A 27823-nucleotide genomic window follows, 5' to 3' on the forward strand; every position below is an offset into this window, starting at 1 on the left:
GGATGTCTGGTGGGCACTTCAGCGCGGTAACTGGATACCATGGACGTCTCAGGGCACCGGGATCAGAGTGATGAAGCCCTTCTTACGCGTTTCTCCGCCTAAAGGGCCGGCGGTTTCGTCAGAGAAGTGTACCTGCAGTCTGGCTAATCCCCTTTTTAAAGGGCGGCGAGCCAATCAATATACAGATTTAATCAAATTGCATTCAGCTGATGTAAATATATACACGGACTTTCTTTAATAAAACAATACATAAACAATACATACATTTTATCAAATTAAATTAATCGTTTCTTTGGTGGTATATTAAATATTGTACTGAGAATAAATATTATCTTTCTATTCAAGTAATACGGTTGAAATTACAAAGCCTAATTGCATTCCTTAATTTAATTAGTTAAAACTGACCAGGAGAAAAAGCAATAAAGTACCTAGAAAGTGGTTTTTTAGAAGAGAGCTCTCATGGCTCAGAGGGTTTTTCACATAAGCACAGAACACCTGCAATTGCGGTTCAATTCCGTCCAACAACCAACTCTATACATTGATATATATCATAAACAACCTTAGATTATAACATCAAATTTATATTTATTTAATTAATTAAAACTGACCAGGTGAAAACCTAAAAAGAAAGGGATTATATCACAGAAAGGAGCTCATAGCTCAGAGGGTTTCCTTCCAGTGACAAAAGCAGCAAAAGCAACAAAATACCCGCAACCGCGGGTTCGATTCCATCCAGTAACTCATTTTATATTAATATTGTATATACTTTCTTAGGGTATAGATTTTCATTATCCCTAATATTAGTTCATGTACATATATCTTAAATATCATAATCAGTACAAGCAATTCTGGATTTAATTGAAGAGAGGAAAAAAGAAGAAAAACAAATAAATAAATAAAAATATCAATATCCCATATCTAAAAGTTATATAGTCTTAAATTGTTACTCCATAGTGGATATATATGTGGCCCAAAAGGACCAAAAAAGGTTAAAAAAAAAAAAAAAAAAGGGAAAGGGGGGGGGGGGGGAGGCAAAGAAAGAGAATGGGAGAGGGAGGGACAAGAGGAAATCGATGCAAAATAGAGCAGAAAAGACTATTATCTGCAAGGGGTCTCTTATATTTTTATTAATATTTTTATCTTTATTTTTATCTTTATCTTTATCAATAAAGTAAAGTTAACAACCTCCAATGTTGTTTAATTCAATATTCTCATTGAGGCCATCTGGTATGAGAGTACCCAATGAGAAAATCCAAAACGCCTCCCTTGTGCATAAACGATTGAATCTATCCCCTCCTCTCGGGGTTGGTGTTATAAATTCAATCCCTTGTACTTTCAATACATTAACATCCCCTGCATGACAGTATGTTACATGTTTTGAGAGGCTGTGTTTGCAATTCTTCTTAATTACATTCCTTCTATGTTCAAGGAATCTTGTATTCAAACTCCTAGTGGTCCTGCCCACATATTGTTTCCCACAAATACAACTAACCAGATATATGACAAATATTTGCTGACAGTTTATTATCGTCTCTATATCAAATCTTTGACCCAAACTAAAAGACTCGAAGGTATTACTTTTATTAATTATATGCGGGCAGGTGAGACAGTTCTTTCTGCCACATTTATAACAACCTCTTAGTGTTGTGAGCCAATTATTGGATATAGTTGTATCTTTCCTTTGTTCTTGGAAAAAACTTGGCGAAATATAATTCTTGATATTCTTAGCTTTACGAAAAACTACTTTTATTGATTCACCCAAACATGGATTTAGGGTAGTATCTAATTTAAGAATATCAAAATTCTTTCTCAACACACTTTTAATTTCTTTAGAGCAGGTATTGTATTTAGTTACAAAAGGAAGTATCTTTCCCTCATCATTCTCAAATCTATCTGGAGGCCTAACTTTATCCTCATTTGAATTGGACAAGAGAGAACCCCTGTCTCTATGGATTGCTCTCTTCATTGATCTTTCTAATAGATCCTCTGGGTATCCTTGATCCAAAAACGCCCTCGTTAAAGTAATAGCATGTTCATTAAATTCTCTAAGTTCAGTACAATTCCTCCTCATCCTCAAATATTGTCCAACCGGAATATTATCTTTCCACTTTTGATAGTGGCAACTATTATAATTCAAATAACTATTACAGTCAACCTCTTTCTTATAGGTACTTGTTTCAATCTTTCCTCCCCTGACCGAGAGAGCGATATCAAGGTAGTTTATGTGTGTAGGGTGATCAGAATGTGTAAATTTAAGCCCAAAAGTGTTCGAATTCAAATAAGACATAAAAGAAGAAACACTCGCAGCCCCATCCCAAATAATAAAAAGATCATCTATGTACCGACCATACAGCACCAGGTTCGCCCTATATGGCCCCCCCCCACAGATATTGTTCTTCGAAGAGGCCCATATATAAATTAGCGAAGCTAGGGGCGAACCTGGTGCCCATGGCGGTACCGTGCACTTGAAGATAAAACTGTGAATTAAATAAAAAATAGTTGTGAGCAAGAATATATTCAATTGACTCTAATACAAAGTCACGTCGTTCTGGCATCAATCCCTCATCAGTACTAAGATAGTGGCGACATGCCTCTACACCTTCAAAATGAGGGATGTTAGTGTAGAGTGATTCAACATCACATGTCAAAAAGATATAATCATGTTTCCACTCTATCCCTTCCACCAGATTTAAAAAATGGGTGGTATCCCTGATGTGAGATCGAAGACCCACGACGTGAGTTTGTAAAAAAGAGTCAACGAATGCAGATAGATTAGAAGTGAGGGACCCAACACCAGAAATTATGGGACGACCAGGTGGTGCTACCAAAGATTTGTGTACTGAATGAAAAGAGACTGTTATCACTCATTACCATCTAAAGTGACACAGCCGGATTCAAATTAAAAACTATTAAGCAGATTTGGAACGGATTATTAATTAATGGACATATAATAACCTGAGCTCAGGACATAGGAGGATCATTGAGTGCACATTGTTGTTTTTAAATTATCCGGATAATATCCTTTAAATTGCTGTTTTTTATTGTTTTTTATTGATGTTATATGTGTGGACCATATTATATTAAATTTATGATATATAAAATAAATTTGCTTTCAGCGCTCCCTTGATTAAATCTATTAGTAGTGTTACCAATTAGGAGCAGGATCTGTTAATCAAATTTCGGACACCCAAAAATAGACTTGCGTTATTTCTCGCCTCGCGTTATTTATCGCTTTGCGTTATTTATCGCTTTGCATTAAAAATCAACTTATCGTGACTTGAGCTACGTGGGCGTAACCGGACGCTCCGTTGCGTAACATACGCTGCGTGCGTCGGCCTTTGGATTGCGTACGCAAGTCTTTGTTAGAGACACGTATACGCAAAGCAAAGATCCACCGTAACACAATTTATACTTTTATCAATGTAGATGATCCTTGATCATCTACCACACAACACACTGACTTCGCCTTATTTCCCAGGCAAAACTGTGTGTTTGTCTATCCTTTAACTATATTACCTTTACTCTTAAACTATGAAATAACGGCAAATCTCTTTTAGCACTTCTATCAACTATAAAACTGGCAGACAGGAGAGTGATATACGAAAATGAAAAAGAAAAAGAAATGCAGATATATATGTGTGTGCGTGCGTGTGTACGCAAGACAGAAAAATAAACAGTTTTAAAAGGCACTAGCGTTTTGTTCTTACCTCCGGTTCCCGGATTCCTTCAGCACTCTTTACCTAAGCGAAGCAGACGCTTATCCTGTCAGCACTACGAGGGATACAACCTCCCGCCCTTTGCTGAGGGATAATGTCTGCTGATCTACCTAGTGCAGATATGTGAAGGACGGGCGAGCCGCCAATTGATAAAGCTAAATATTTATCGTATATAAAACACTTTAAGAGGTCTAAGAACACTGTACGCTATCTACGTAAGAAGTACCGTAAGGGTACGCAAGTTGTGTAGCGATCGCTCAACCGTAGTCGAGACGCTCAAGCGTCACGTTCGCTTACGGCCCAGTGATCACAGGCAGGCACGCTATTGGCTGCCGACTAACGTAATGATTCGCTATAGCGTAGCGTACGCTCGGGACCACGAGGAGATCACCAGCGGTGCAGACGCTTACAACGTTAAAACCTTTATATCTATACCTTTAACAATGAGATACACAGTATACCTTAGTGTAGAGACAGAGTGTAAGTGCAACCTGGTGTAACCTGATTAACTACAAAAGCTGCTTGAGCGTCACCGACGCTCAGAGAATACTTAACACTATAAAGAATACACAGATACCTGGGCTTAGGGTCCAAAACCTATTATATGTATTATAACTATTATACTTGCAAAAGGAATCACAGTACAAATGATACACTACAATATAACATAAACCAACTAACCAGATAACTACACAGGAAATACAATACAATACAATACAATAAAGGGAAAATAAGAGAGAGATAGAGGAGGGAGAGAGAGAGATGGCTCACAGTAAGACAATATGATTACGGAGAAAACTTACGCACAAGGGGAACGATCGCATGCGCCTCGATATCCAGCTCCCGATTATCAGTAATGAGAACCGTTGATGAGAGTGAAGTCGGATATGGTCGGCTCGCCTATTTATGCCCCACACACAATACAATTCAATGGTCCCTACAATCTCATTGTCCATTGGACACAGGAATTCGGCTTCGCATTATAACAAAAGGTCATAGGTTGATTCATACAGGTGGGCTGTGACTGTTTCCAACTGTTCAGGTGGGTGGGATACTGGGTTTCCCGCCGCATGACTAAGTAAGAACAAATAATAGTAAATGGACATAAACTTCTTATGTCCATAACTATTCGCACGAGCGATTAATCCGCTCCAAACCAACACCGGAATATTGCTATTTAAATACTCTTCCGATGGGTACCAAACACTACTGTATGACCCCTGTTAGACCCTTCGTACAATACAAAGAGGAATCTCTCCGTTCAGGAACATGCTATGTTAACCAAACTTTCAGAATCTATCAAAGGGACCATGATCTATAAAATACCTTATTTGTGAAAATATGTAACGATTGAGTCGCACGCTACGACTACACAAACTTTACCGTAAATACGCATACCGAGCACCAGCGGGTGCACGCAACAGCGGGTATGCGCACTCACGGGAGAGCGCACGCATGCGCAGCGCGGACCTGAATGAGGTGCAAATATGGCAGTGTGCATAGAGATATTTTTCTGACTTTGACAGTGTGTGTGTGTGTGTGTGTGTGTGTGTGTGTGTGTGTGTGTGTGTGTGTGTACATGTGTCTAGGGCAGACCAGATGGGTCACGTGGTTCTTATCTGCCGTCACGTTCTATGTTTCTATGCATTGCCCTGTAAATACTTAGGTATCATCTTAATTAGTAGTTACTGTATATGTGGTTGCAATAGTTCAGTAAGAATTAACAATTTGCCCAGATACATACATACATAAACTAGTCTAATACTCGCAGCGAATCCCGCTTTCTTGGCTGTGTATTGCGTGTAGTCCATTCAGTGGGCGCGTCAGCAGCCGCATTTCCAAAGGCACGGCCGCAGGCATAGGAGGCCATAGTCACACGGGGGGAGCTGCACATGTCGTAGGGCTGCTGAAAGTTTAATTGCTGCGCCTGACAGTGTAGTATAAGGACCCACCTATTGGTATTACTGCGGATGCAGGAAGCTGGCGTCTCAGTCTTGGTATATTGGGGGACACGGATGTACACCAGGGAAGGGCTTTGTAGCGGTATTAGTATAAACTCACAGGCGGGCGACCGCCAATAACTCAGCTGCGGGCGCTCCGGCCTCCACCTCCGAATCAGACTCAGTGTATCTAACTAAGCAGCACTGCTTGTTTGTATAGTCTGCCCACACCCTGCAAGAGAATGATGAAGTACACGTACATGTGTCTCTGTATACACAGGCCAAGATGTTCATATACGCAGCAAACGTACTACAGTGTGTAAAGCGGTAAATATAATAAGAACACATGGATAGCTTGAAACATTTTAAAATATAGAAGTGAGGATCTAATTGTAAGAACTCAGCGGCAGAATCGCCGCCATCCACTTGTACAGTATGTCCTGTCCGCCTGTCACTCAGCGACCAGGGCGCTGGGTTATACACTGCAGCATTCGCATGACCGCATTACGGATTGCTCAGCTGCACGCTCCTGTGTGGATACATGTTCATTGGGTCCTGCTGGTTTAAAAGGCAAGGAGGGGTTAGTCTTCTTGCAGGTAATAGTTTCCCCTACTGAGGTTGCTACCTGTGCTCTCTGGATTGGCTTCTGTATATGATTATTATCACCTTGGCTTTCTTAGTTGACTGCATTTGTATGCTGCCTGCCCTGACCTTTGCATTTGTTTCTGGATTACGCTTGTCCTTACCCCATCCTTTGGGAATGAATCATTGAATTACGTTATGGGTTCTGCTAGAAACATAGATTTCATTATCTGTCAATACTAGGCAATAGGCAATCTGTATTTTTATTTTCTGATATTTTTCAGAGGGGGGCGGGCCAGAGGCGTGACGGGGAGTGGCGGAGGCGGAACGAGGGCGTGGCTGTGGGATCGCGTCATGTAAGCCACTCCCCCCGCTGTGTAATGCCGCTATTACAGGCATTATACAGCAGGGGGCGTGGCTATGATGACGCGATTCAACAAGAATCGCGTCATTTCCTGCCCGGACCGCCCACTTTACTCGCTAAGTGGGCGGCCGGGCAGTGGGGAACACCTGAAATCGGGAGACTTGCCTGTTCTTCTGGGGGGCCGGGAGGGAGCCTCCCGGCCATTCCGGGAGAGTAGGCAAGTCTGACACAAACACACACACACACACACACACACACACACACACACACACACAAAAAACAATACTTACCAGCCCTGCTCCTGCTTCCCAACCGCTGCTGTGCTGCCCTCTGTCTCTGGCCGCTGGCTCCTCTCTATGGGAAAGACGTCATGATGTTTTGCCCATAGCAGCGCCGCACAGACACTAGAGGTCAGTTATTAGCTCTAGCGTCAGTCAGTGGTGCCGGCTGCAGCCGGGGAGTGGGGAGCGGGTATCAGGATGCGGCTCTTGCCACGGAGGTGGCAGAGGCGCCCTCGGGACAGCGGCGCCCCAGGCAAAAAGCCTGCTTGCCCATGGCAAGAGCCGCTATTGGTTGCAAAGCGGCTATTGTACGCACATTAGTCCTTGTTTTCCTACTGCGCATGCATCTGAGCCGCAGTGCGCACATGCAGCGAGTGAATTGCGATCGCACAGAGGAATTAGTAACAAAGTGAGTGACAGGTAGACAGCATTTTGGGTGGGAACGGGGAGTGGTCGGGTAAACACAGTCGTGTCAAGGCCGTTAAGATGGCGTTTTGTGGGCGTGCATAAATCAGCAGTTGCGATCTCACTTGATAATGGAGAGCCCTCTGTGTCCCGGGAGAGCAGCTCACCCGTCGCGTCTACAGAGGCACTCCGACTCTGCGACATGACCCGATATGCAACAATGGTACCGATGCATCAGCAAACACTAATAATATTTATCTGTCAAGTCTTCTCAATGAATGCACAAAGAATAAATTATGTGTGTGTACACCAGGGATGGATCTAGACTTTTCTGTAGAGGGGGCGGTTTACTGTTTAATCTTGACTCCTCCCTCTACAGTCACAACTCCTCCCATCTGCAATCCTAACTCCTCCTCTCTCAATTCTGACTGAACTTTTTGAGTGAGACTGAGATAGAGCTTTGTGATTGTTCTATGTACATGTGACTGTGCTATGGGGTAATTGTATTTATTAGCCCTAGTACCCACACACCAGCAAGTGAGGGGCAAATGCTCTGTAACCCTTGCTCTCCTGGCTCCTCTGTGCCCCTGTGGTATAAGCCCAGAGAGCTCTCTTCTGCTCAAAAGTGGGCGTGGCTATGACTGTGTTAGGGGGGGCGGTCGCCCCCCTCCCTAGATCCGGCTCTGGTGTATGTGTGTTAGGCAGGGAGGGGGGATAAATCAGGTGTATTTTTCGGTGGAGTGACGATGCTTTCTTTGCTCTTTGTTGCAGAACATGCCCCGCAGAAGAGTCAGCGTTGCTGTCGTCCCAAAGTTTAATTTACTGAACATCCCAGGGCAGTCCCCGAACACCTCTCCCATCCCTGCACTGTCATCTCTTGTAAGTAGCTTTCTGATACTGCAACCTCTACATCAGTGATACCTGGGGATTACTTCTACAGGGACCGGCTTCTGAGTGTGCAGTCCCGTATGTGTCGCTGCCAGTATATGTAGAGATTACTTTTTATTTTCTTTATTATTATATAGTACCAACAGATGACGCCTTGCCCCAGGTGATAAGGACAACATTCCGGCAGTGGTTTTTTTTTTTTGCTTTGCTTTTTTTTTTTTACTTTGCTTTTTTTTTTTTTTTTGCTGCTTGCAAAAAAACCCTCTGTCTGATTGTTGACCTTTTTGACTCGTGGGAGCACCACCAACACCTACAGTACATTTTATGGTATTTCTGTACCATATACAATAAATATTGTTGACACTATATTTCTTTGCTTTATTTGTTTGAACGATCCTGTGCGGAAGTAAACCCCTCTTGTCTCAAGACACCATAAGGTCCAAGAACAAGTGGCGGGGGAGTACCAGATGCTGGAAGATGGTGCTAGCCTGGCACTGCCAGGCACACCCTAATGATAAGCCTTGTGCCCATCTGTGCAACAGGATGCCTCTCCAGTCACATGGATGGTGTGCTGCATCTCCTTGATGCTGTCAGGGTGGCACCCGTGCTGGCCCCTAAACCTTGTGCCCTGGGCAGCGGCATCACCTGCACACCCCTCATATGATGCCGCTTGCCTAGTGGAGCTCACAGTGTAATTACGAGTATTATTGCAGTGTAGTTTAGCACAAATGGATGTTGCTGTGATTACTATGTTCTGTCTTGTGTTGCTGTAGTGACCCCTAATCCCCACTGTTTGGTCAATTCTGTAATCTCCACCCATTTTAGACCCCGGAAACTGGGACAGTCTTAGTAAATTTGGGGCATGGACAGATAGACTTTTAAATCAGATGTATCATGAGTCTGAAGTCTAAGTAACTTGGTAAAACTAGTCCTAAGAGAATCTGGGATGTATGTGACCTCTGTTGCGATGTGGATAAAACCGCTCTCAATGGGAACATAATAAGCTTATTTTTCTCTGTTCTTTGGAGGCGGAATCCCCCAGCGGCAGAAACAGTCTACCAGCGTCCCCAGCGCTCTCTCCGCTGATAGAAAAGTAAGTTCTGAATTTTAATTTAATATGGTTTATATATTATCCCTTCATTCATACAAAATTTCCAAACACAGGGGGTGATTTAGATCTGATCGTAGATGTGCTAAATTTAGCACATCTACAGTCATTTACTCTGACATGCGGGGGGGGATGCCCAGCACAGGGCTAGTCCGCCCCGCATGTCAGGCCCTATCCCTCCAAACAGGTACAAAAGCATCGCACGATGGCGATGCTTGTGTACCTGGCGAGTAGCTCCTGGGTCGAAGCGGCTGCATGTGACGTCACGCAGCCGCCGTAGCTCCCCCCCCCCCCCAGTGGGCCGGACACGCCTCCGTTGTCTGGACCGCACCCTGCCATTGCAGCGATGCAATCTGAATTACCCCCTCATATTGCTCCTCGTGGATGTGTATTGAGACTGCTAGCTACGTTATAGATACATTTTTCTCTTGTCTCAGCTGATTTCAGCAATGCTGTCATCAGTTAGGTTTAGGGTGTTGGGGGTGGCGTGCAGTCCTTTGCGTTATTACTAGAGGTTAGATCTATGTCTATCTGCCTAGACCAGTGCTTCTCAAATCCGGTCCTCGGAACATACTAGCAGTGCATGTTTTCAGTATCTCCTTGCTGGAGCACAGGTGTAGTCATTACTGACTGACGCATTTTAAAAGATCCACAGTTGGTTTTATTTCACTTGTGATTCTGTGAGGAGACCTTTAAAACATGCCCTGTTATGTCCAGAAGACTGTATTTGAGAAGCACTGGTCTAGACCAGAGGTGCTCAACTCCAAAGGTCCAGGCTGGGTTACTTACCCTTGCATTGTCTCTCCCGGCTGGCCCCGTCTCCTCTGGTCGTTGCATCTCGGCCTCGGCAGCATGCTCTGCTGTCTCCATTCACACCTGAGTTCCCGCTGGCTGTCCGGCATGAGCACCGCCATTATGGAATGTGCCAGCTGACCCAGTGTCCTCCACTCAAAGCATATGAGCACTGCACCTGACTCTACCAGCCAATCAGCTCTAACAGGGGTATATAAGTGTTTCCTATGCATTGGCTCACTGTCAGTGCAACATCACTCTGCCAGACACCTTCCTGCTTCTTAGCTCCTAGCTGCTTTGGTTACAGATTGCCTTCTCAGAAACTGGTTCCAGGCCAGCTCAATACTGGTCCCAGTCCAGTCACCTCCTGTTTCCAGTCCAGCTTAAATACTAGTCCCTGTCCAGTCACTTCCTGGTTCCAGTCCAGCTCAATACAGGTCCCAGTCCGGTAACCTCCAGGTTCCATTCCAGCAACCTCCAGGTTCCATTCCAGCTCAAATGCTGGTTCCAGTCTGGCCACTTCCTGGTTCCAGTCCAGATGAATACTGGTCCCAGTCCGGTCACCTCTTTGTTCCAGTCCAGGTCAAATACCAGTTCCAGGGGTACATTTACTAAGCAGTGATAAGAATAGAGAAGTGAGCCAGTGGAGAAATTTCCCCATCAACCAATCAGCAGTTCTGTATCATTTTATAGTATGCAAATTATAGATGTTACTTCAGTGCTGATTGGTTGCCATGGGCAACTTCTCCACTGGCTCACTTCTCCGCTTAGTAAATGTACCCCCCAGTACACTATTCTTAGTGCTGCATAGTCCCTCCATCGGGCAGTTCTATTACCAGTTCCTGTTGCCATTGTGGAGTGCAGTGGATGGGATATGTTCGTATGTGCATTGCCTATCTCTCTATATATAGCTACAATCTTCCACTAGACGAGGTAACTGGCTGAATGGAATCAGTGTGAAATTATTGTGTTTCATCGCATTGTGCATTTATAAATGAAAGGAGAGAACTCGACCGTCACTGGGGCACATTATGACAGATGTTTCCACTGGAACACAGGATGCCAGACACTGTGGAATACGTGTGACCCGCCCACTTCTTGCGTGGCTGTGGGTCATTCTCACTCTCAGTACAGGAAATTGTTACTTAACTGGAGAAATGGACATGCTGACATGTCACAATAAATGGAATATGGAGGATGAGATAAGACGTCCGATCACTGGATATTTTGGGAAAACAGCGTTTCATTCATTTAATGCCACATTATTAGCAACCACTGACAATAGTGGATTCTGTGCAGTAAGGCATTGTTCAGTGCAGTCTGGCTGCAGTGGTGGATTAACAGGGTAGCCGGGCAGATAACCCACCACACAAGGGGCCTCCACAAAGAGCTTCATCAACATGATGCCCTTTCTCTTGCTAAACAGTCATACTTCAAGAACCTCATCTCCTCCCAGTCTTCCAACCACCGGCGCCTCTTTGCCACTCTCAACTCACTCCTCTGCCCACCTCCGCCTAATCTCCCTTCCTCACTCTCTGCTCTTGACTTTGCCACTTACTTCACATCCAAAATTGACTCCATACGTCAGGACATCATATCACACCAGACCATCAGTAACCAGCCTTCTCCCATCCCTTTCCAACCCTCCCCATCCCTCGCACCAACTCTGTCATCTTTCTCCCATGCATCTGGAGAGGAAGTCATGGCCCTCATTCGTTCCTGTCCCCTCACCACCTCCCCACTTGACCCTATCCCCTCTAGAGATGAGCGCCTGAAATTTTTCGGGTTTTGGTTTTGGGTTCGGTTCCGCTGCCGTGTTTTGGGTTCGACCGCGTTTTGGCAAAACCTCACCGAATTTTTTTTGTCGGATTCGGGTGTGTTTTGGATTCGGGTGTTTTTTTCAAAAAACCCTAAAAAACAGCTTAAATCATAGAATTTGGGGGTCATTTTGATCCCATATTATTATTAACCTCAAAAACCATAATTTCCACTCATTTTCAGTCTATTCTGAATACCTCACACCTCACAATATTATTTTTAGTCCTAAAATTTGCACCGAGGTCGCTGGATGACTAAGCTAAGCGACCCTAGTGGCCGACACAAACACCTGGCCCATCTAGGAGTGGCACTGCAGTGTCACGCAGGATGGCCCTTCCAAAAAACACTCCGCAAACAGCACATGACGCAAAGAAAAAAAGAGGTGCAATGAGGTAGCTGTGTGACTAAGCTCAGCGACCCAAGTGCCCGACACAAACACCTGGCCCATCTAGGAGTGGCACTGCAGTGTCACGCAGGATGTCCCTTCCAAAAAACCCTCCCCAAACAGCACATGACGCAAAGAAAAAAAGAGGCGCAATGAGGTAGCTGTGTGAGTAAGATTAGCGACCCTAGTGGCCGACACAAACACCGGGCCCATCTAGGAGTGGCACTGCAGTGTCACGCAGGATGTCCCTTCCAAAAAACCCTCCCCAAACAGCACATGACGCAAAGAAAAATTAAAGAAAAAAGAGGTGCAAGATGGAATTGTCCTTGGGCCCTCCCACCCACCCTTATGTTGTATAAACAGGACATGCACACTTTAACCAACCCATCATTTCAGTGACAGGGTCTGCCACACGACTGTGACTGATATGACGGGTTGGTTTGGACCCCCACCAAAAAAGAAGCAATTAATCTCTCCTTGCACAAACTGGCTCTACAGAGGCAAGATGTCCACCTCATCATCATCCTCCGATATATCACCGTGTACATCCCCCTCCTCACAGATTATCAATTCGTCCCCACTGGAATCCACCATCTCAGCTCCCTGTGTACTTTGTGGAGGCAATTGCTGCTGGTCAATGTCTCCGCGGAGGAATTGATTATAATTCATTTTAATGAACATCATCTTCTCCACATTTTCTGGATGTAACCTCGTACGCCGATTGCTGACAAGGTGAGCGGCGGCACTAAACACTCTTTCGGAGTACACACTTGTGGGAGGGCAACTTAGGTAGAATAAAGCCAGATTGTGCAAGGGCCTCCAAATTGCCTCTTTTTCCTGCCAGTATAAGTACGGACTGTGTGACGTGCCTACTTGGATGCGGTCACTCATATAATCCTCCACCATTCTTTCAATGTTGAGAGAATCATATGCAGTGACAGTAGACGACATGTCCGTAATCGTTGTCAGGTCCTTCAGTCCGGACCAGATGTCAGCATCAGCAGTCGCTCCAGACTGCCCTGCATCACCGCCAGCGGGTGGGCTCGGAATTCTGAGCCTTTTCCTCGCACCCCCAGTTGCGGGAGAATGTGAAGGAGGAGATGTTGACAGGTCGCGTTCCGCTTGACTTGACAATTTTGTCACCAGCAGGTCTTTGCACCCCAGCAGACTTGTGTCTGCCGGAAAGAGAGATCCAAGGTAGGTTTTAAATCTAGGATCGAGCACGGTGGCCAAAATGTAGTGCTCTGATTTCAACAGATTGACCACCCGTGAATCCTTGTTAAGCGAATTAAGGGCTGCATCCACAAGTCCCACATGCCTAGCGGAATCGCTCCCTTTTAGCTCCTTCTTCAATGCCTCCAGCTTCTTCTGCAAAAGCCTGATGAGGGGAATGACCTGACTCAGGCTGGCAGTGTCTGAACTGACTTCACGTGTGGCAAGTTCAAAGGGCATCAGAACCTTGCACAACGTTGAAATCATTCTCCACTGCACTTGAGACAGGTGCATTCCACCTCCTATATCGTGCTCAATTGTATAGGCTTGAATGGCCTTTTGCTGCTCCTCCAACCTCTGAAGCATATAGAGGGTTGAATTCCACCTCGTTACCACTTCTTGCTTCAGATGATGGCAGGGCAGGTTCAGTAGTTTTTGGTGGTGCTCCAGTCTTCTGTACGTGGTGCCTGTACGCCGAAAGTGTCCCGCAATTCTTCTGGCCACCGACAGCATCTCTTGCACGCCCCTGTCGTTTTTTAAAAAATTCTGCACCACCAAATTCAAGGTATGTGCAAAACATGGGACGTGCTGGAATTTGCCCATATTTAATGCACACACAATATTGCTGGCGTTGTCCGATGCCACAAATCCACAGGAGAGTCCAATTGGGGTAAGCCATTCTGCGATGATCTTCCTCAGTTGCCGTAAGAGGTTTTCAGCTGTGTGCGTATTCTGGAAAGCGGTGATACAAAGCGTAGCCTGCCTAGGAAAGAGTTGGCGTTTGCGAGATGCTGCTACTGGTGCCGCCGCTGCTGTTCTTGCGGCGGGAGTCCATACATCTACCCAGTGGGCTGTCACAGTCATATAGTCCTGACCCTGCCCTGCTCCACTTGTCCACATGTCCGTGGTTAAGTGGACATTGGGTACAACTGCATTTTTTAGGACACTGGTGAGTCTTTTTCTGACGTCCGTGTACATTCTCGGTATCGCCTGCCTACAGAAGTGGAACCTAGATGGTATTTGGTAACGGGGGCACACTGCCTCAATAAATTGTCTAGTTCCCTGTGAACTAACGGCGGATACCGGACGCACGTCTAACACCAACATAGTTGTCAAGGACTCAGTTATCCGCTTTGCAACAGGATGACTGCTGTGATATTTCATCTTCCTCGCAAAGGACTGTTGGACAGTCAATTGCTTACTGGAAGTAGTACAAGTGGGCTTACGACTTCCCCTCTGGGATGACCATCGACTCCCAGCAGCAACAACAGCAGCGCCAGCAGCAGTAGGCGTTACACGCAAGGATGCATCGGAGGAATCCCAGGCAGGAGAGGACTCGTCAGAATTGCCAGTGACATGGCCTGCAGGACTATTGGCATTCCTGGGGAAGGAGGAAATTGACACTGAGGGAGTTGGTGGGGTGGTTTGCGTGAGCTTGGTTACAAGAGGAAGGGATTTACTGGTCAGTGGACTGCTTCCGCTGTCGGCCCAAGTTTTTGAACTTGTCACTGACTTATTATGAATGCGCTGCAGGTGACGTATAAGGGAGGATGTTCCGAGGTGGTTAACGTCCTTACCCCTACTTATTACAGCTTGACAAAGGGAACACACGGCTTGACACCTGTTGTCCGCATTTCTGGTGAAATACTTCCACACCGAAGAGCTGATTTTTTTGGTATTTTCACCAGGCATGTCAACGGCCCTATTCCTCCCACGGACAACAGGTGTCTCCCCGGGTGCCTGACTTAAACAAACCACCTCACCATCAGAATCCTCCTGGTCAATTTCCTCCCCAGCGCCAGCAACACCCATATCCTCCTCATCCTGGTGTACTTCAACACTGACATCTTCAATCTGACTATCAGGAACTGGACTGCGGGTGCTCCTTCCAGCACTTGCAGGGGGCGTGCAAATGGTGGAAGGCGCATGCTCTTCACGTCCAGTGTTGGGAAGGTCAGGCATCGCAACCGACACAATTGGACTCTCCTTGTGGATTTGGGATTTCGAAGAACGCACAGTTCTTTGCGGTGCTACTGCTTTTGCCAGCTTGAGTCTTTTCATTTTTCTAGCGAGAGGCTGAGTGCCTCCATTCTCATGTGAAGCTGAACCACTAGCCATGAACATAGGCCAGGGCCTCAGCCGTTCCTTGCCACTCCGTGTGGTAAATGGCATATTGGCAAGTTTACGCTTCTCCTCCGACAATTTTATTTTAGGTTTTGGAGTCCTTTTTTTACTGATATTTGGTGTTTTGGATTTGACATGCTCTGTACTATGACATTGGGCATCGGCCTTGGCAGACGACGTTGCTGGCATTTTATCGTCTCGGCCATGACTAGTGGCAGCAGCTTCAGCACGAGGTGGAAGTGGATCTTGATCTTTCCCTAATTTTGGAACCTCAACATTTTTGTTCTCCATATTTTAATAGGCACAACTAAAAGGCACCTCAGGTAAACAATGGAGATGGATGGATACTAGTATACAATTATGGATGGACTGCCGAGTGCCGACACAGAGGTAGCTACAGCCGTGGACTACCGTACTGTACTGTGTCTGCTGCTAATATAGACTGGTTGATAAAGAGATGTAGTAGTAGTATGTATGTATAAAGAAGAAAGAAAAAAAACCACGGGTAGGTGGTATACAATTATGGACGGACTGCCCAGTGCCGACACAGAGGTAGCTACAGCCGTGGACTACCGTACTGTACTGTGTCTGCTGCTAATATAGACTGGTTGATAAAGAGATGTAGTAGTAGTAGTATGTATGTATAAAGAAGAAAGAAAAAAAAACCACGGGTAGGTGGTATACAATTATGGACGGACTGCCCAGTGCCGACACAGAGGTAGCTACAGCCGTGGACTACCGTACTGTACTGTGTCTGCTGCTAATATAGACTGGTTGATAAAGAGATGTAGTAGTAGTAGTATGTATGTATAAAGAAGAAAGAAAAAAAAACCACGGGTAGGTGGTATACAATTATGGACGGACTGCCCAGTGCCGACACAGAGGTAGCTACAGCCGTGGACTACCGTACTGTACTGTGTCTGCTGCTAATATAGACTGGTTGATAAAGAGATGTAGTAGTAGTATGTATGTATAAAGAAGAAAGAAAAAAAAACCACGGGTAGGTGGTATACAATTATGGACGGACTGCCCAGTGCCGACACAGAGGTAGCTACAGCCGTGGACTACCGTACTGTACTGTGTCTGCTGCTAATATAGACTGGTTGATAAAGAGATGTAGTAGTAGTATGTATGTATAAAGAAGAAAGAAAAAAAAACCACGGGTAGGTGGTATACAATTATGGACGGACTGCCGAGTGCCGACACAGAGGTAGCTACAGCCGTGGACTACCGTACTGTACTGTGTCTGCTGCTAATATAGACTGGTTGATAAAGAGATGTAGTAGTAGTATGTATGTATAAAGAAGAAAGAAAAAAAAACCACGGGTAGGTGGTATACAATTATGGACGGACTGCCCAGTGCCGACACAGAGGTAGCTACAGCCGTGGACTACCGTACTGTACTGTGTCTGCTGCTAATATAGACTGGTTGATAAAGAGATGTAGTAGTAGTAGTAGTATGTATGTATAAAGAAGAAAGAAAAAAAAACCACGGGTAGGTGGTATACAATTATGGACGGACTGCCTAGTGCCGACACAGAGGTAGCTACAGCCGTGGACTACCGTACTGTACTGTGTCTGCTGCTAATATAGACTGGTTGATAAAGAGATGTAGTAGTAGTAGTATGTATGTATAAAGAAGAAAGAAAAAAAAACCACGGGTAGGTGGTATACAATTATGGACGGACTGCCCAGTGCCGACACAGAGGTAGCTACAGCCGTGGACTACCGTACTGTACTGTGTCTGCTGCTAATATAGACTGGTTGATAAAGAGATGTAGTAGTAGTATGTATGTATAAAGAAGAAAGAAAAAAAAAACCACGGGTAGGTGGTATACAATTATGGACGGACTGCCCAGTGCCGACACAGAGGTAGCTACAGCCGTGGACTACTGTACTGTACTGTGTCTGCTGCTAATATAGACTGGTTGATAAAGAGATGTAGTAGTAGTAGTATGTATGTATAAAGAAGAAAGAAAAAAAAACCACGGGTAGGTGGTATACAATTATGGACGGACTGCCGAGTGCCGACACAGAGGTAGCTACAGCCGTGGACTACCGTACTGTACTGTGTCTGCTGCTAATATAGACTGGTTGATAAAGAGATGTAGTAGTAGTATGTATGTATAAAGAAGAAAGAAAAAAAAACCACGGGTAGGTGGTATACAATTATGGACGGACTGCCGAGTGCCGACACAGAGGTAGCTACAGCCGTGAACTACCGTACTGTGTCTGCTGCGACTGGATGATAAATAATGATATCAAAAATATATATATCACTACTGCAGCGGGACAGGTATATATTATATAATGACGGACCTGCTGGACACTGTCTGTCAGCAGAATGAGTTTTTTATAGAATAAAAAAAAAAACACCACACAAGTGAAGTCACACGACGAGTGTTTAACTTTTTCAGGCAATCACAATATAGTATACTATACTACTAACTATACTGGTGGTCAGTGTGGTCAGGTCACTGGTCAGTCACACTGGCAGTGGCACTCCTGCAGCAAAAGTGTGCACTGTTTAATTTTAATAATAATATGTACTCCTGGCTCCTGCTATAACCTATAACTGGCACTGCAGTGCTCCCCAGTCTCCCCCACAATTATAAGATGTGTGAGCTGAGCACAGTCAGATATATACATAGATGATGCAGCACACTGGGCTGAGCAGTGCACACAGATATGGTATGTGACTGAGTCACTGTGTATCGTTTTTTTCAGGCAGAGAACGGATATATTAAATAAAACTGCACTGTCTGGTGGTCACTGTGGTCAGTCACTAGTAAACTCTGCACTCTCTACAGTTCTACAGTACTCCTAAGCTCCAGTAAATCAGGTCAATCTCTCTCTCTCTCTCTTCTAATCTAAATGGAGAGGACGCCAGCCACGTCCTCTCCCTATCAATCTCAATGCACGTGTGAAAATGGCGGCGACGCGCGGCTCCTTATATAGAATCCGAGTCTCGCGAGAATCCGACAGCGTCATGATGACGTTCGGGCGCGCTCGGGTTAACCGAGCAAGGCGGGAAGATCCGAGTCGCTCGGACCCGTGAAAAAAAACATGAAGTTCGTGCGGGTTCGGATTCAGAGAAACCGAACCCGCTCATCTCTAATCCCCTCCCGCCTCCTCTGCTACCTCTCTCCTTCTGCTTGTTCCCATCTTTCCCACCTTCTCAATCTCTCCCTCTCATCAGGCACTGTCCCCTCTGCCTTCAAGCATGCACTCATCTCTCCTATTCTTAAAAAACCTAACCTTGATCCAAACACTCTCTCCAACTACCGACCCATCTGTCTCCTCCCTTTTGCCTTCAAACTCCTTGAGCATATTGTCTACAACCGCCTTATTTCCTTTCTTTCCTCACACTCACTGCTTGACCCATTCCAGTCTGGCTTCCCTCCTCTCCACTCCACTGAAACTGCCCTTACAAAAGTATGCAATGACCTCCATGCTGCTAAATCTAAGGGACACTACTCTCTACTTATTCTACTTGATCTCTCTGCTGCTTTTGACACTGTGGACCATCCTCTCCTACTGCAAATCCTTCACTCCATTGGTCTGCGTGACACTACCCTCTCTTGGTTGTTGTCCTTCCATTCTGACCGTTCATTCTCTGTCTCCTCTCATGACTCCACCTCCCCCTCACTTCCACTAACTGTAGGGGTACCCCAAGGTTCTGTCCTTGGTCCTCTTCTCTTCTCTCTCTATACGTCCTCACTAGGTAAGCTCATTAGTTCTTTTGGTTTCCAATATCATCTCTATGCTGATGACACACAAATCTATCTTTCCTCTCCAGACCTCTCCCCTGCTCTCCTCGCTCTCCAACTGTCTCTCTGCTACCTCTTCCTGGATGTCCCAGCGCTTTCTTAAACTTAACATTTCTAAGACCGAGCTGATCATCTTCCCTCCCTCCCGCATAACCTCACCTCCTACAATCTCATTATCTATTGATGGCACTACTATCTCCTCTACCCCCAAGTGCGCTGTCTTGGAGTAATCCTTGACTTCTCCCTCTCCTTCAAACCACACATTCAGCACCTCTCACAAACCTGCCATTTTCATCTAAAAAATATTTCCAGGATCAGACCCTTTCTGACCCAGGATGCTACTAAGACTCTTATCCACTCACTGGTCATCTCCAGACTGGACTACTGTAATCTTCTCCTGACTGGCATTCCTGACAAATACCTCTCTCCACTCCAATCTATCCTCAATGCTGCTGCCCGGCTCATTTTCCTCACCAAACGTACTACATCCACCTCTCCTCTCTTACTAGACCTTCACTGGCTCCCCTTCCCTTTCAGAATCCATTTCAAGCTTCTCACACTTGCTTACAAAGCACTCACCTACTCCTCTCCCATCTACATCTGACTTTATCTCGCTTTACACTCCCACCCGTCCTCTTCGCTCTGCTAATGCACGCCGACTCTCCTGCCTACGGATTACTTCCTCCCACTCCTACCTCCAAGATTTTTCACGTGCTGCACCACTTCTCTGGAATTCCCTACCTCTCCCCCTCAGACTCTCCACCTCTCTACAAAACTTCAAACGGGCTCTCAAGACCCACTTCTTCACCAAACCCAGCCAAATCTCATCCTAAACCTCTGTTCCACGCTCTCTATGTACCCCATCTGTCTCACCCCTGTCTGTCTCCCCCTCCCCTTTAGAATGTAAGCTCTCACGAGCAGGGCCCTCTTCCCTCATGTGCTTATCTTTTCTTACTTTAATAATCTTCAGCTGCACCAAATCCAGAGGTCTTCTGCCACCTGATACTTATTCCAGTGTCATCTGCTGATGTAGCTATGTTTATTTACCCTGTACTTGTCCTATATTGTCGTCAACTGTAAGTTGCTGTTTTCATGTTTGATTATTTGTTTATGTACTCTGTAATTGGGCGCTGCGGAACCCTTGTGGCGCCATATAAGTAAAGGATAATAATAATAATAATAATAATAACAGCATTGGGGGCTACCAAAGCACCAGTTTTTATAAATGTCCCCTTTGGTCCTTTAACACTTACACCATTCATTGATTCCTGTATGTCAGCTCTGCAGACAGATATGCAAATAATTTTGCCTCTAATCCATTATGACTATGGGGGTCATTCCGACCCGATTGCTCGCTGCAGGTTGTCGCAGCGCAGCAATCGGGTCGGAACTGCACATGCGCCGGCGACGCAGTGCACCAGCGCGTGGCAGCCTTCTTTAGCTAGTGATTGCCTCTGAGATAGAGGCGGTCGCTGGGCGGGAGGGGGCTTGACGGCGGCATTAAGCTGCCATTTTAGGGGGAGCGGTCTGGCCAACGCAGGTGTGGCCGGACCATTGGGGGGGCCACGGCGGCTGCGTGACGTCTCACGCAGCCGCTGCGTCCAGTGGCAGCGACCATTAACTCCCGGCCAGACGCAGGAGCTGCGCTGGCCGGGAGTTACTCCTCAAATAAAAAGGCATTGCCGCTGTGCGATGCTTTTGTATTTGTGCTGGGGGGAAGGGGGGGGGGGGCGGACTAACATGCGGGGCGGACTAGCCCTGTGCTGTGCGTCCCCCCGCATGTCAGGGAAGATGATCGTAGCTGTGCTAAATTTAGCACAGCTACGATCAACTCGGAATGACCCCTTATAAATTATGTACTTTTTGCAATATTTTCCTGCCTCGTTGACCTATAGGAATAAATGAATGGTAATTAGCCTATAGTAAGCCTTATAAAATAAAAATATATTAGTAAAAGAAAAAACATTTTATAGTCTCCCTATTCTCACTGGAGTATAATATAAACTACCCCTAGTGTTTATTTTTTCTTTTCTTTTCTTACTTCTTCCCATGTGTTAGACAGGTGTATTTTTCAATCAACACAACTTGCTGTCTGGCACACGCAAGGAGTAGCCTGAAGAATGTCATTATCCTCATTGGGCTTTTTGGCCCTAGGGGGATGGGGAGCAACTGGGTTCTTCTCCTTTTGGAGAGGGTCCTAAGTCTAATGCCCCAGCATGGGGATGGCTATTGGTGTGGTAACCATCAATGGCAAAATGGTAGGTGACCATCGATGACTGCCAAGGCAACTATGTAACGGATGACCATTGATGGTTTCCACAACCAATTGTCATCCCATTTCTTTCACTGATTGGCCCATTGGCCAATCAGAACATAGGTGCGGGGCTTCGCGAGTGTCAGGGGGCGGAGTTATGCTCTGTGTTCTGGCACCTTTTAAAAATATTTGTAAAAAAGCATTTGGTTATGCTATGCCATTGAAGGAGGGAAACCATCTGGTTCTCCGCCATTGATGGCAAAAGTATTCTACATTGACCATAAACCATCTTTCTGGCACAGGGCACCAAAATGTCCAAATACGTCTCTGGTTTTCCGTTCTTTGCTCTTCTGTTTTGTCTTACTATTCCCATTAATGCATAGGTCTACTCATTGCTCCATGTGAGTTCCATGCAGCCAGGTCTCTCCTCTTGCAGCCATGCTATCCATATGGAAGAAACTAAAAGGTTTGTTGGCGCTGTGCAGGGCGGTGTAGATTGACACCAGGGCCGGTTCTAGCCCTTGTGGTGCCCCGAGCGAAAATATGGGCGTGGCTTCATAAAGGGGCGTGGTCAGTTAGCCTCCTGTAGAGTTGTGCCCCATTTGTGCCCCCACTGGTATTGCCCCCAGTACAGTTGTGCCCTGTTTGTGCCCCCAGTGGTATTGCCCCAGTACAGTTATGCCCCCGTTTGTGCCCCCTAGTTGCGCCGCTTACAAAAACATAAATAAAAAAAAAAAAAATTAATACTCACCATCCCCGCTTCTGATTCCCGACCACTGCTGCCCTCAGTCTCTCCATCTCCGGCTGCAGGCACCGCTCCTCTGATCTATCGGAGAGACGTCATGACGTCTCTTCCATAGCACCACATAGACACTAGGGGTCATGATTGACCTCTAGTGTCTATGTTCCGTTCCACAATGCCGTGCGGTGCGCAATGACACTGCACAGCAGTGACAGCCAGCACCGGGGGGCACCACCAGTAGCGGATCTTGCCACGGCGGCGGTGCCCTCCAGATGGCTGCGGTGCCCTCCGGAAGGCGGCGCCCCGGGCAAAAATCCTGTGTGCCCGTCGCAAGATCCGCTACTGATTGACACCTGTGGATCAGCAGCCACCTGGTGAGGGTGCAGCCAACCTCCTCAAAAGAAACCACTAATGAATTAATAAATACCAGGTAGGCGCTCAGCACCACAGAGACAACCTTAATAAAAACACAGATTTTTAATAGCATATAATATAATATAATATAATATAATAACAATGGAAAAAATAAGATTTTACTCACCGGTAAATCTATTTCTCGTAGTCCGTAGTGGATGCTGGGAACTCCGTAAGGACCATGGGGAATAGACGGGCTCCGCAGGAGACTGGGCACTCTAAAAGAAAGATTAGGTACTATCTGGTGTGCACTGGCTCCTCCCTCTATGCCCCTCCTCCAGACCTCAGTTAGGATACTGTGCCCGGAAGAGCTGACACAATAAGGAAGGATTTTGAATCCCGGGTAAGACTCATACCAGCCACACCAATCACACCGTATAACTCGTGATACTATACCCAGTTAACAGTATGAAATATAACAGAGCCTCTCAACAGATGGCTCAACAATAACCCTTTAGTTAGGCAATAACTATATACAAGTATTGCAGACAATCCGCACTTGGGATGGGCGCCCAGCATCCACTAAGGACTACGAGAAATAGATTTACCGGTGAGTAAAATCTTATTTTCTCTGACGTCCTAGTGGATGCTGGGAACTCCGTAAGGACCATGGGGATTATACCAAAGCTCCCAAACGGGCGGGAGAGTGCGGATGACTCTGCAGCACCGAATGAGAGAACTCAAGGTCCTCCTCAGCCAGGGTATCAAATTTGTAGAATTTTGCAAACGTGTTTGCCCCTGACCAAGTTGCAGCTCAGCAAAGTTGTAAAGCCGAGACCCCTCGGGCAGCCGCCCAAGAAGAGCCCACTTTCCTCGTGGAATGGGCTTTTACTGATTTAGGATGCGGCAATCCAGCCGCAGAATGCGCCAGCTGAATTGTGCTACAAATCCAGCGAGCAATAGTCTGCTTAGAAGCAGGAGCACCTATTTTGTTGGGTGCATACAGGATAAAAAGCGAGTCAGTTTTCCTGACTCCAGCTGTCTTGGAAACATACATTTTCAAGGCCCTGACTACGTCCAGTAACTTGGAATCTTCCAAGTCCCTAGTAGCCGCAGGCACTACAATAGGTTGGTTCAAGTGAAAAGCTGATACCACCTTAGGGAGAAACTGGGGACGAGTCCTCAATTCTGCCCTATCCATATGGAAAATCAGATAAGGGCTTTTACATGACAAAGCCGCCAATTCTGACACACGCCTGGCCGAGGCCAAGGCCAATAACATGACCACTTTCCACGTGAGATATTTCAGATCCACAGTTTTAAGTGGCTCAAACCAATGTGATTTCAGGAAACTCAACACCACGTTGAGATCCCAAGGTGCCACAGGAGGCACAAAAGGGGGCTGAATATGTAGCACTCCCTTTACAAATGTCTGAACTTCAGGCATTGAAACCAGTTCTTTCTGGAAGAAAATCGACAGAGCCGAAATCTGGACCTTAATGGAACCCAATTTTAGGCCCATAGTCACTCCCGACTGTAGGAAGTGCAGAAAACGACCCAGCTGAAATTCCTCTGTAGGGGCCTTCCTGGGCTCACACCACGCAACATATTTTCGCCAAATACGGTGATAATGGTTTGCGGTTACTTCTTTCCTGGCTTTTATCAGCGTAGGAATGACTTCCTCCGGAATGCCCTTTTCCTTTAGGATCCGGAATTCAACCGCCATGCCGTCAAACGCAGCCGCGGTAAGTCTTGGAACAGACAGGGCCCCTGCTGTAGCAGATCCTGTCTGAGCGGTAGAGGCCATGGGTCCTCTGATATCATTTCTTGAAGTTCTGGGTATCAAGCTCTTCTTGGCCAATCCGGAACCACGAGTATCGTTCTTACTCCTCGCCTTCTTATTATTCTCAGTACCTTTGGTATGAGAGGCAGAGGAGGGAACACATAAACCGACTGGTACACCCACGGTGTCACCAGAGCGTCCACAGCTATCGCCTGAGGGTCCCTTGACCTGGCGCAATATCTCTTTAGTTTTTTGTTGAGGCGGGACGCCATCATGTCCACCTGTGGCCTTTCCCAACGGTGTACCAACAGTTTGAAGACTTCTGGATGAAGTCCCCATTCTCCCGGGTGTAGGTCGTGTCTGCTGAGGAAGTCTGCTTCCCAGTTGTCCACTCCCGGAATGAACACTGCTGACAGTGCTATGACGTGATTTTCCGCCCATCGGAGAATCCTTGTGGCTTCTGCCATCGCCATCCTGCTTCTTGTGCCGCCCTGTCGGTTTACATGGGCGACTGCCGTGATGTTGTCTGATTGGATCAGTACCGGCTGGTTTTGAAGCAGGGGCCTTGCCTGACTTAGGGCATTGTAAATGGCCCTTAGTTCCAGAATATTTATGTGTAGGGACGACTCCTGACTTGACCAAAGTCCTTGGAAATTTCTTCCCTGTGTGACTGCCCCCCAGCCTCGATGGCTGGCATCCGTGGTCACCAGGACCCAGTCCTGTATGCCGAATCTGCGGCCCTCTAGAAGATGAGCACTTTGCAGCCACCACAGCAGAGACACCCTGGTCCTTGGAGACAGGGTTATCAGTCGATGCATCTGAAGATGCGATCCCGACCACTTGTCCAAGAGGTCCCACTGGAAGGTCCCTGCATGGAACCTGCCGAATGGAATTGCTTCGTATGAAGCCACCATTTTTCCCAGGACTCGTGTGCAGTGATGCACCGATACCTGTTTTGGTTTCAGGAGGTCTCTGACTAGAGATGACAGCTCCTTGGCTTTCTCCTGCGGGAGAAACACTTTTTTCTGTTCTGTGTCCAGAACCATCCCCAGGAACAGTAGGCATGTGGAAGGAACCAGCTGTGACTTTGGAATGTTTAGAATCCAGCCGTGCTGTTGTAGCACTTCCCGAGATAGTGCTACTCCGACCAACAACTGCTCCTTGGACCTCGCCTTTATAAGGAGATCGTCCAAGTACGGGATAATTAAAACTCCCTTTTTTCGAAGGAGTATCATCATTTCTGCCATCACCTTGGTAAACACCCTCGGTGCCGTGGACAGTCCAAACGGCAGTGTCTGGAATTGGTAATGGCAATCCTGTACCACAAATCTGAGGTACTCCTGGTGAGGAAGGTAAATGGGGACATGCAGGTAAGCATCCTTGATGTCCAGGGATACCATGTAATCCCCCTCGTCCAGGCTTGCAATAACCGCCCTGAGCGATTCCATCTTGAACTTGAATCTTTTTATGTATGTGTTCAAGGATTTCAAATTTAAAATGGGTCTCACCGAACCGTCCGGTTTCGGTACCACAAACAGTGTGGAATAGTAACCCCGTCCTTGTTGAAGTAGGGGCACCTTGACTATCACCTGCTGGGAATACAGCTTGTGAATTGCCTCTAGCACAGCCTCCCTGCCCGAGGGAGTTGTCGGCAAGGCAGATTTGAGGAAACGGCGGAGGGGAGACGCCTCGAATTCCAGCTTGTACCCCTGAGATACTACTTGAAGGATCCAGGGATCCACCTGTAAGCGAACCCACTGATCGCTGAATTTTTGAGGCGGCCCCCCACTGTACCTGGCTCCGCCTGTGGAGCCCCACCGTCATGCGGCGGACTTGGAAGAAGCGGGGGAGGACTTTTGTTCCTGGGAACCTGCTGTTTGTTGCAGCTTTTTTCCCCTACCTCTGCCTCTAGACAGAAAGGACCCGCCTTTTCCCCGCCTGTTTTTCTGGGGTCGAAAGGACTGTACCTGATAATACGGCGCTTTCTTAGGCTGTGAGGGGACATGGGGCAAAAATGCTGACTTCCCAGCTGTTGCTGTGGAAACTAGGTCTGAGAGACCATCCCCGAATAACTCCTCACCCTTATAAGGCAAAACTTCCATATGCCTTTTTGAATCTGCATCCCCTGTCCACTGCCGAGTCCATAAGCCTCTCCTAGCAGAAATGGACAATGCACTTATTCTAGATGCCAGCCGGCAGATCTCCCTCTGTGCATCTCTCATGTATAAGACTGAGTCTTTTATATGCTCTACGGTTAGCAATATAGTGTCCCTGTCTAGGGTGTCAATATTTTCCGACAGGGAATCTGACCATGCAGCAGCAGCACTGCACATCCATGCTGAAGCAATAGCTGGTCTCAGTATAACACCTGTGTGTGTATATATAGACTTCAGGATAGCCTCCTGCTTTCTATCAGCAGGTTCCTTTAGGGCGGCCGTATCCGGAGACGGTAGTGCCACCTTTTTTGACAAACGTGTGAGCGCTTTATCCACCCTAGGGGGAGTTTCCCAACGTGACCTATCTTCTGGTGAGAAAGGGAACGCCATTAGTAACTTTTTTGAAATTACCAATTTTTTATCGGGGAAAGCCCACGCTTCTTCACACACTTCATTTAATTCTTCAGATGGGGGAAAAACTATTGGTAGTTTTTTCTCCCCAAACATAATACCCTTTTTTGAGGTACCTGGGTTTATATCAGAAATGTGTAATACCTCTTTCATTGCCTCAATCATGCAACGAATGGCCCTAGTGGACATTAAATTTGACTCTTCGTCGTCGACACTGGTATCAGTATCCGTGTCGACATCTGTGTCTGCCATCTGAGGTAGTGGGCGCTTTAGAGCCCCTGATGGCCTTTGAGTCGTCTGGGCAGGCACGAGCTGAGAAGCCGGCTGTCCCGCATTTGGCATGTCGTCAAATTTTTTATGTAAGGAGTCGACACTTGCACGTAATTCCTTCCATAAGTCCATCCACTCAGGTGTCTGCCCCGCAGGGGGTGACATCACATTTATAGGCATCTGCTCTGCCTCCACATAAGCCTCCTCATCAAACATGTCGACACAGTCGTACCGACACACCGCACACACACAGGGAATGCTGTTAACAGGAGACAGGACCCCACAAAAGCCCTTTGGGGAGACAGAGAGAGAGTATGCCAGCACACACCAGAGCGCTATATAATGCAGGGACTAACTGAATTATGTCCCCTTATAGCTGCTATAAGTTATACTCGCCTAAATTTAGTGCCCCCCCCTCTCTTTTTTACCCTTTCTGTAGTGCAGACTGCAGGGGAGAGCCAGGGAGCT

At 46.5% G+C, this 27823-nt stretch overlaps 1 protein-coding gene across 1 annotated transcript in view; it reads left to right on the forward strand.

Annotated features, from left to right (window-relative positions):
- Positions 1 to 27823, forward strand: part of IRAG1 (inositol 1,4,5-triphosphate receptor associated 1) — a 196888-nt gene that overhangs the window by 151562 nt on the left and 17503 nt on the right. The window contains exons 14-15 of the mRNA XM_063944160.1: positions 8060 to 8167; positions 9205 to 9269. Coding sequence (XP_063800230.1) covers positions 8060 to 8167; positions 9205 to 9269 — 173 coding nt within the window. The remainder of the gene's footprint in view (positions 1 to 8059; positions 8168 to 9204; positions 9270 to 27823) is intronic.

This window comes from Pseudophryne corroboree, chromosome 11 (assembly GCF_028390025.1).
Source record: "Pseudophryne corroboree isolate aPseCor3 chromosome 11, aPseCor3.hap2, whole genome shotgun sequence".
NCBI classification, from domain to species: domain Eukaryota; kingdom Metazoa; phylum Chordata; class Amphibia; order Anura; family Myobatrachidae; genus Pseudophryne; species Pseudophryne corroboree.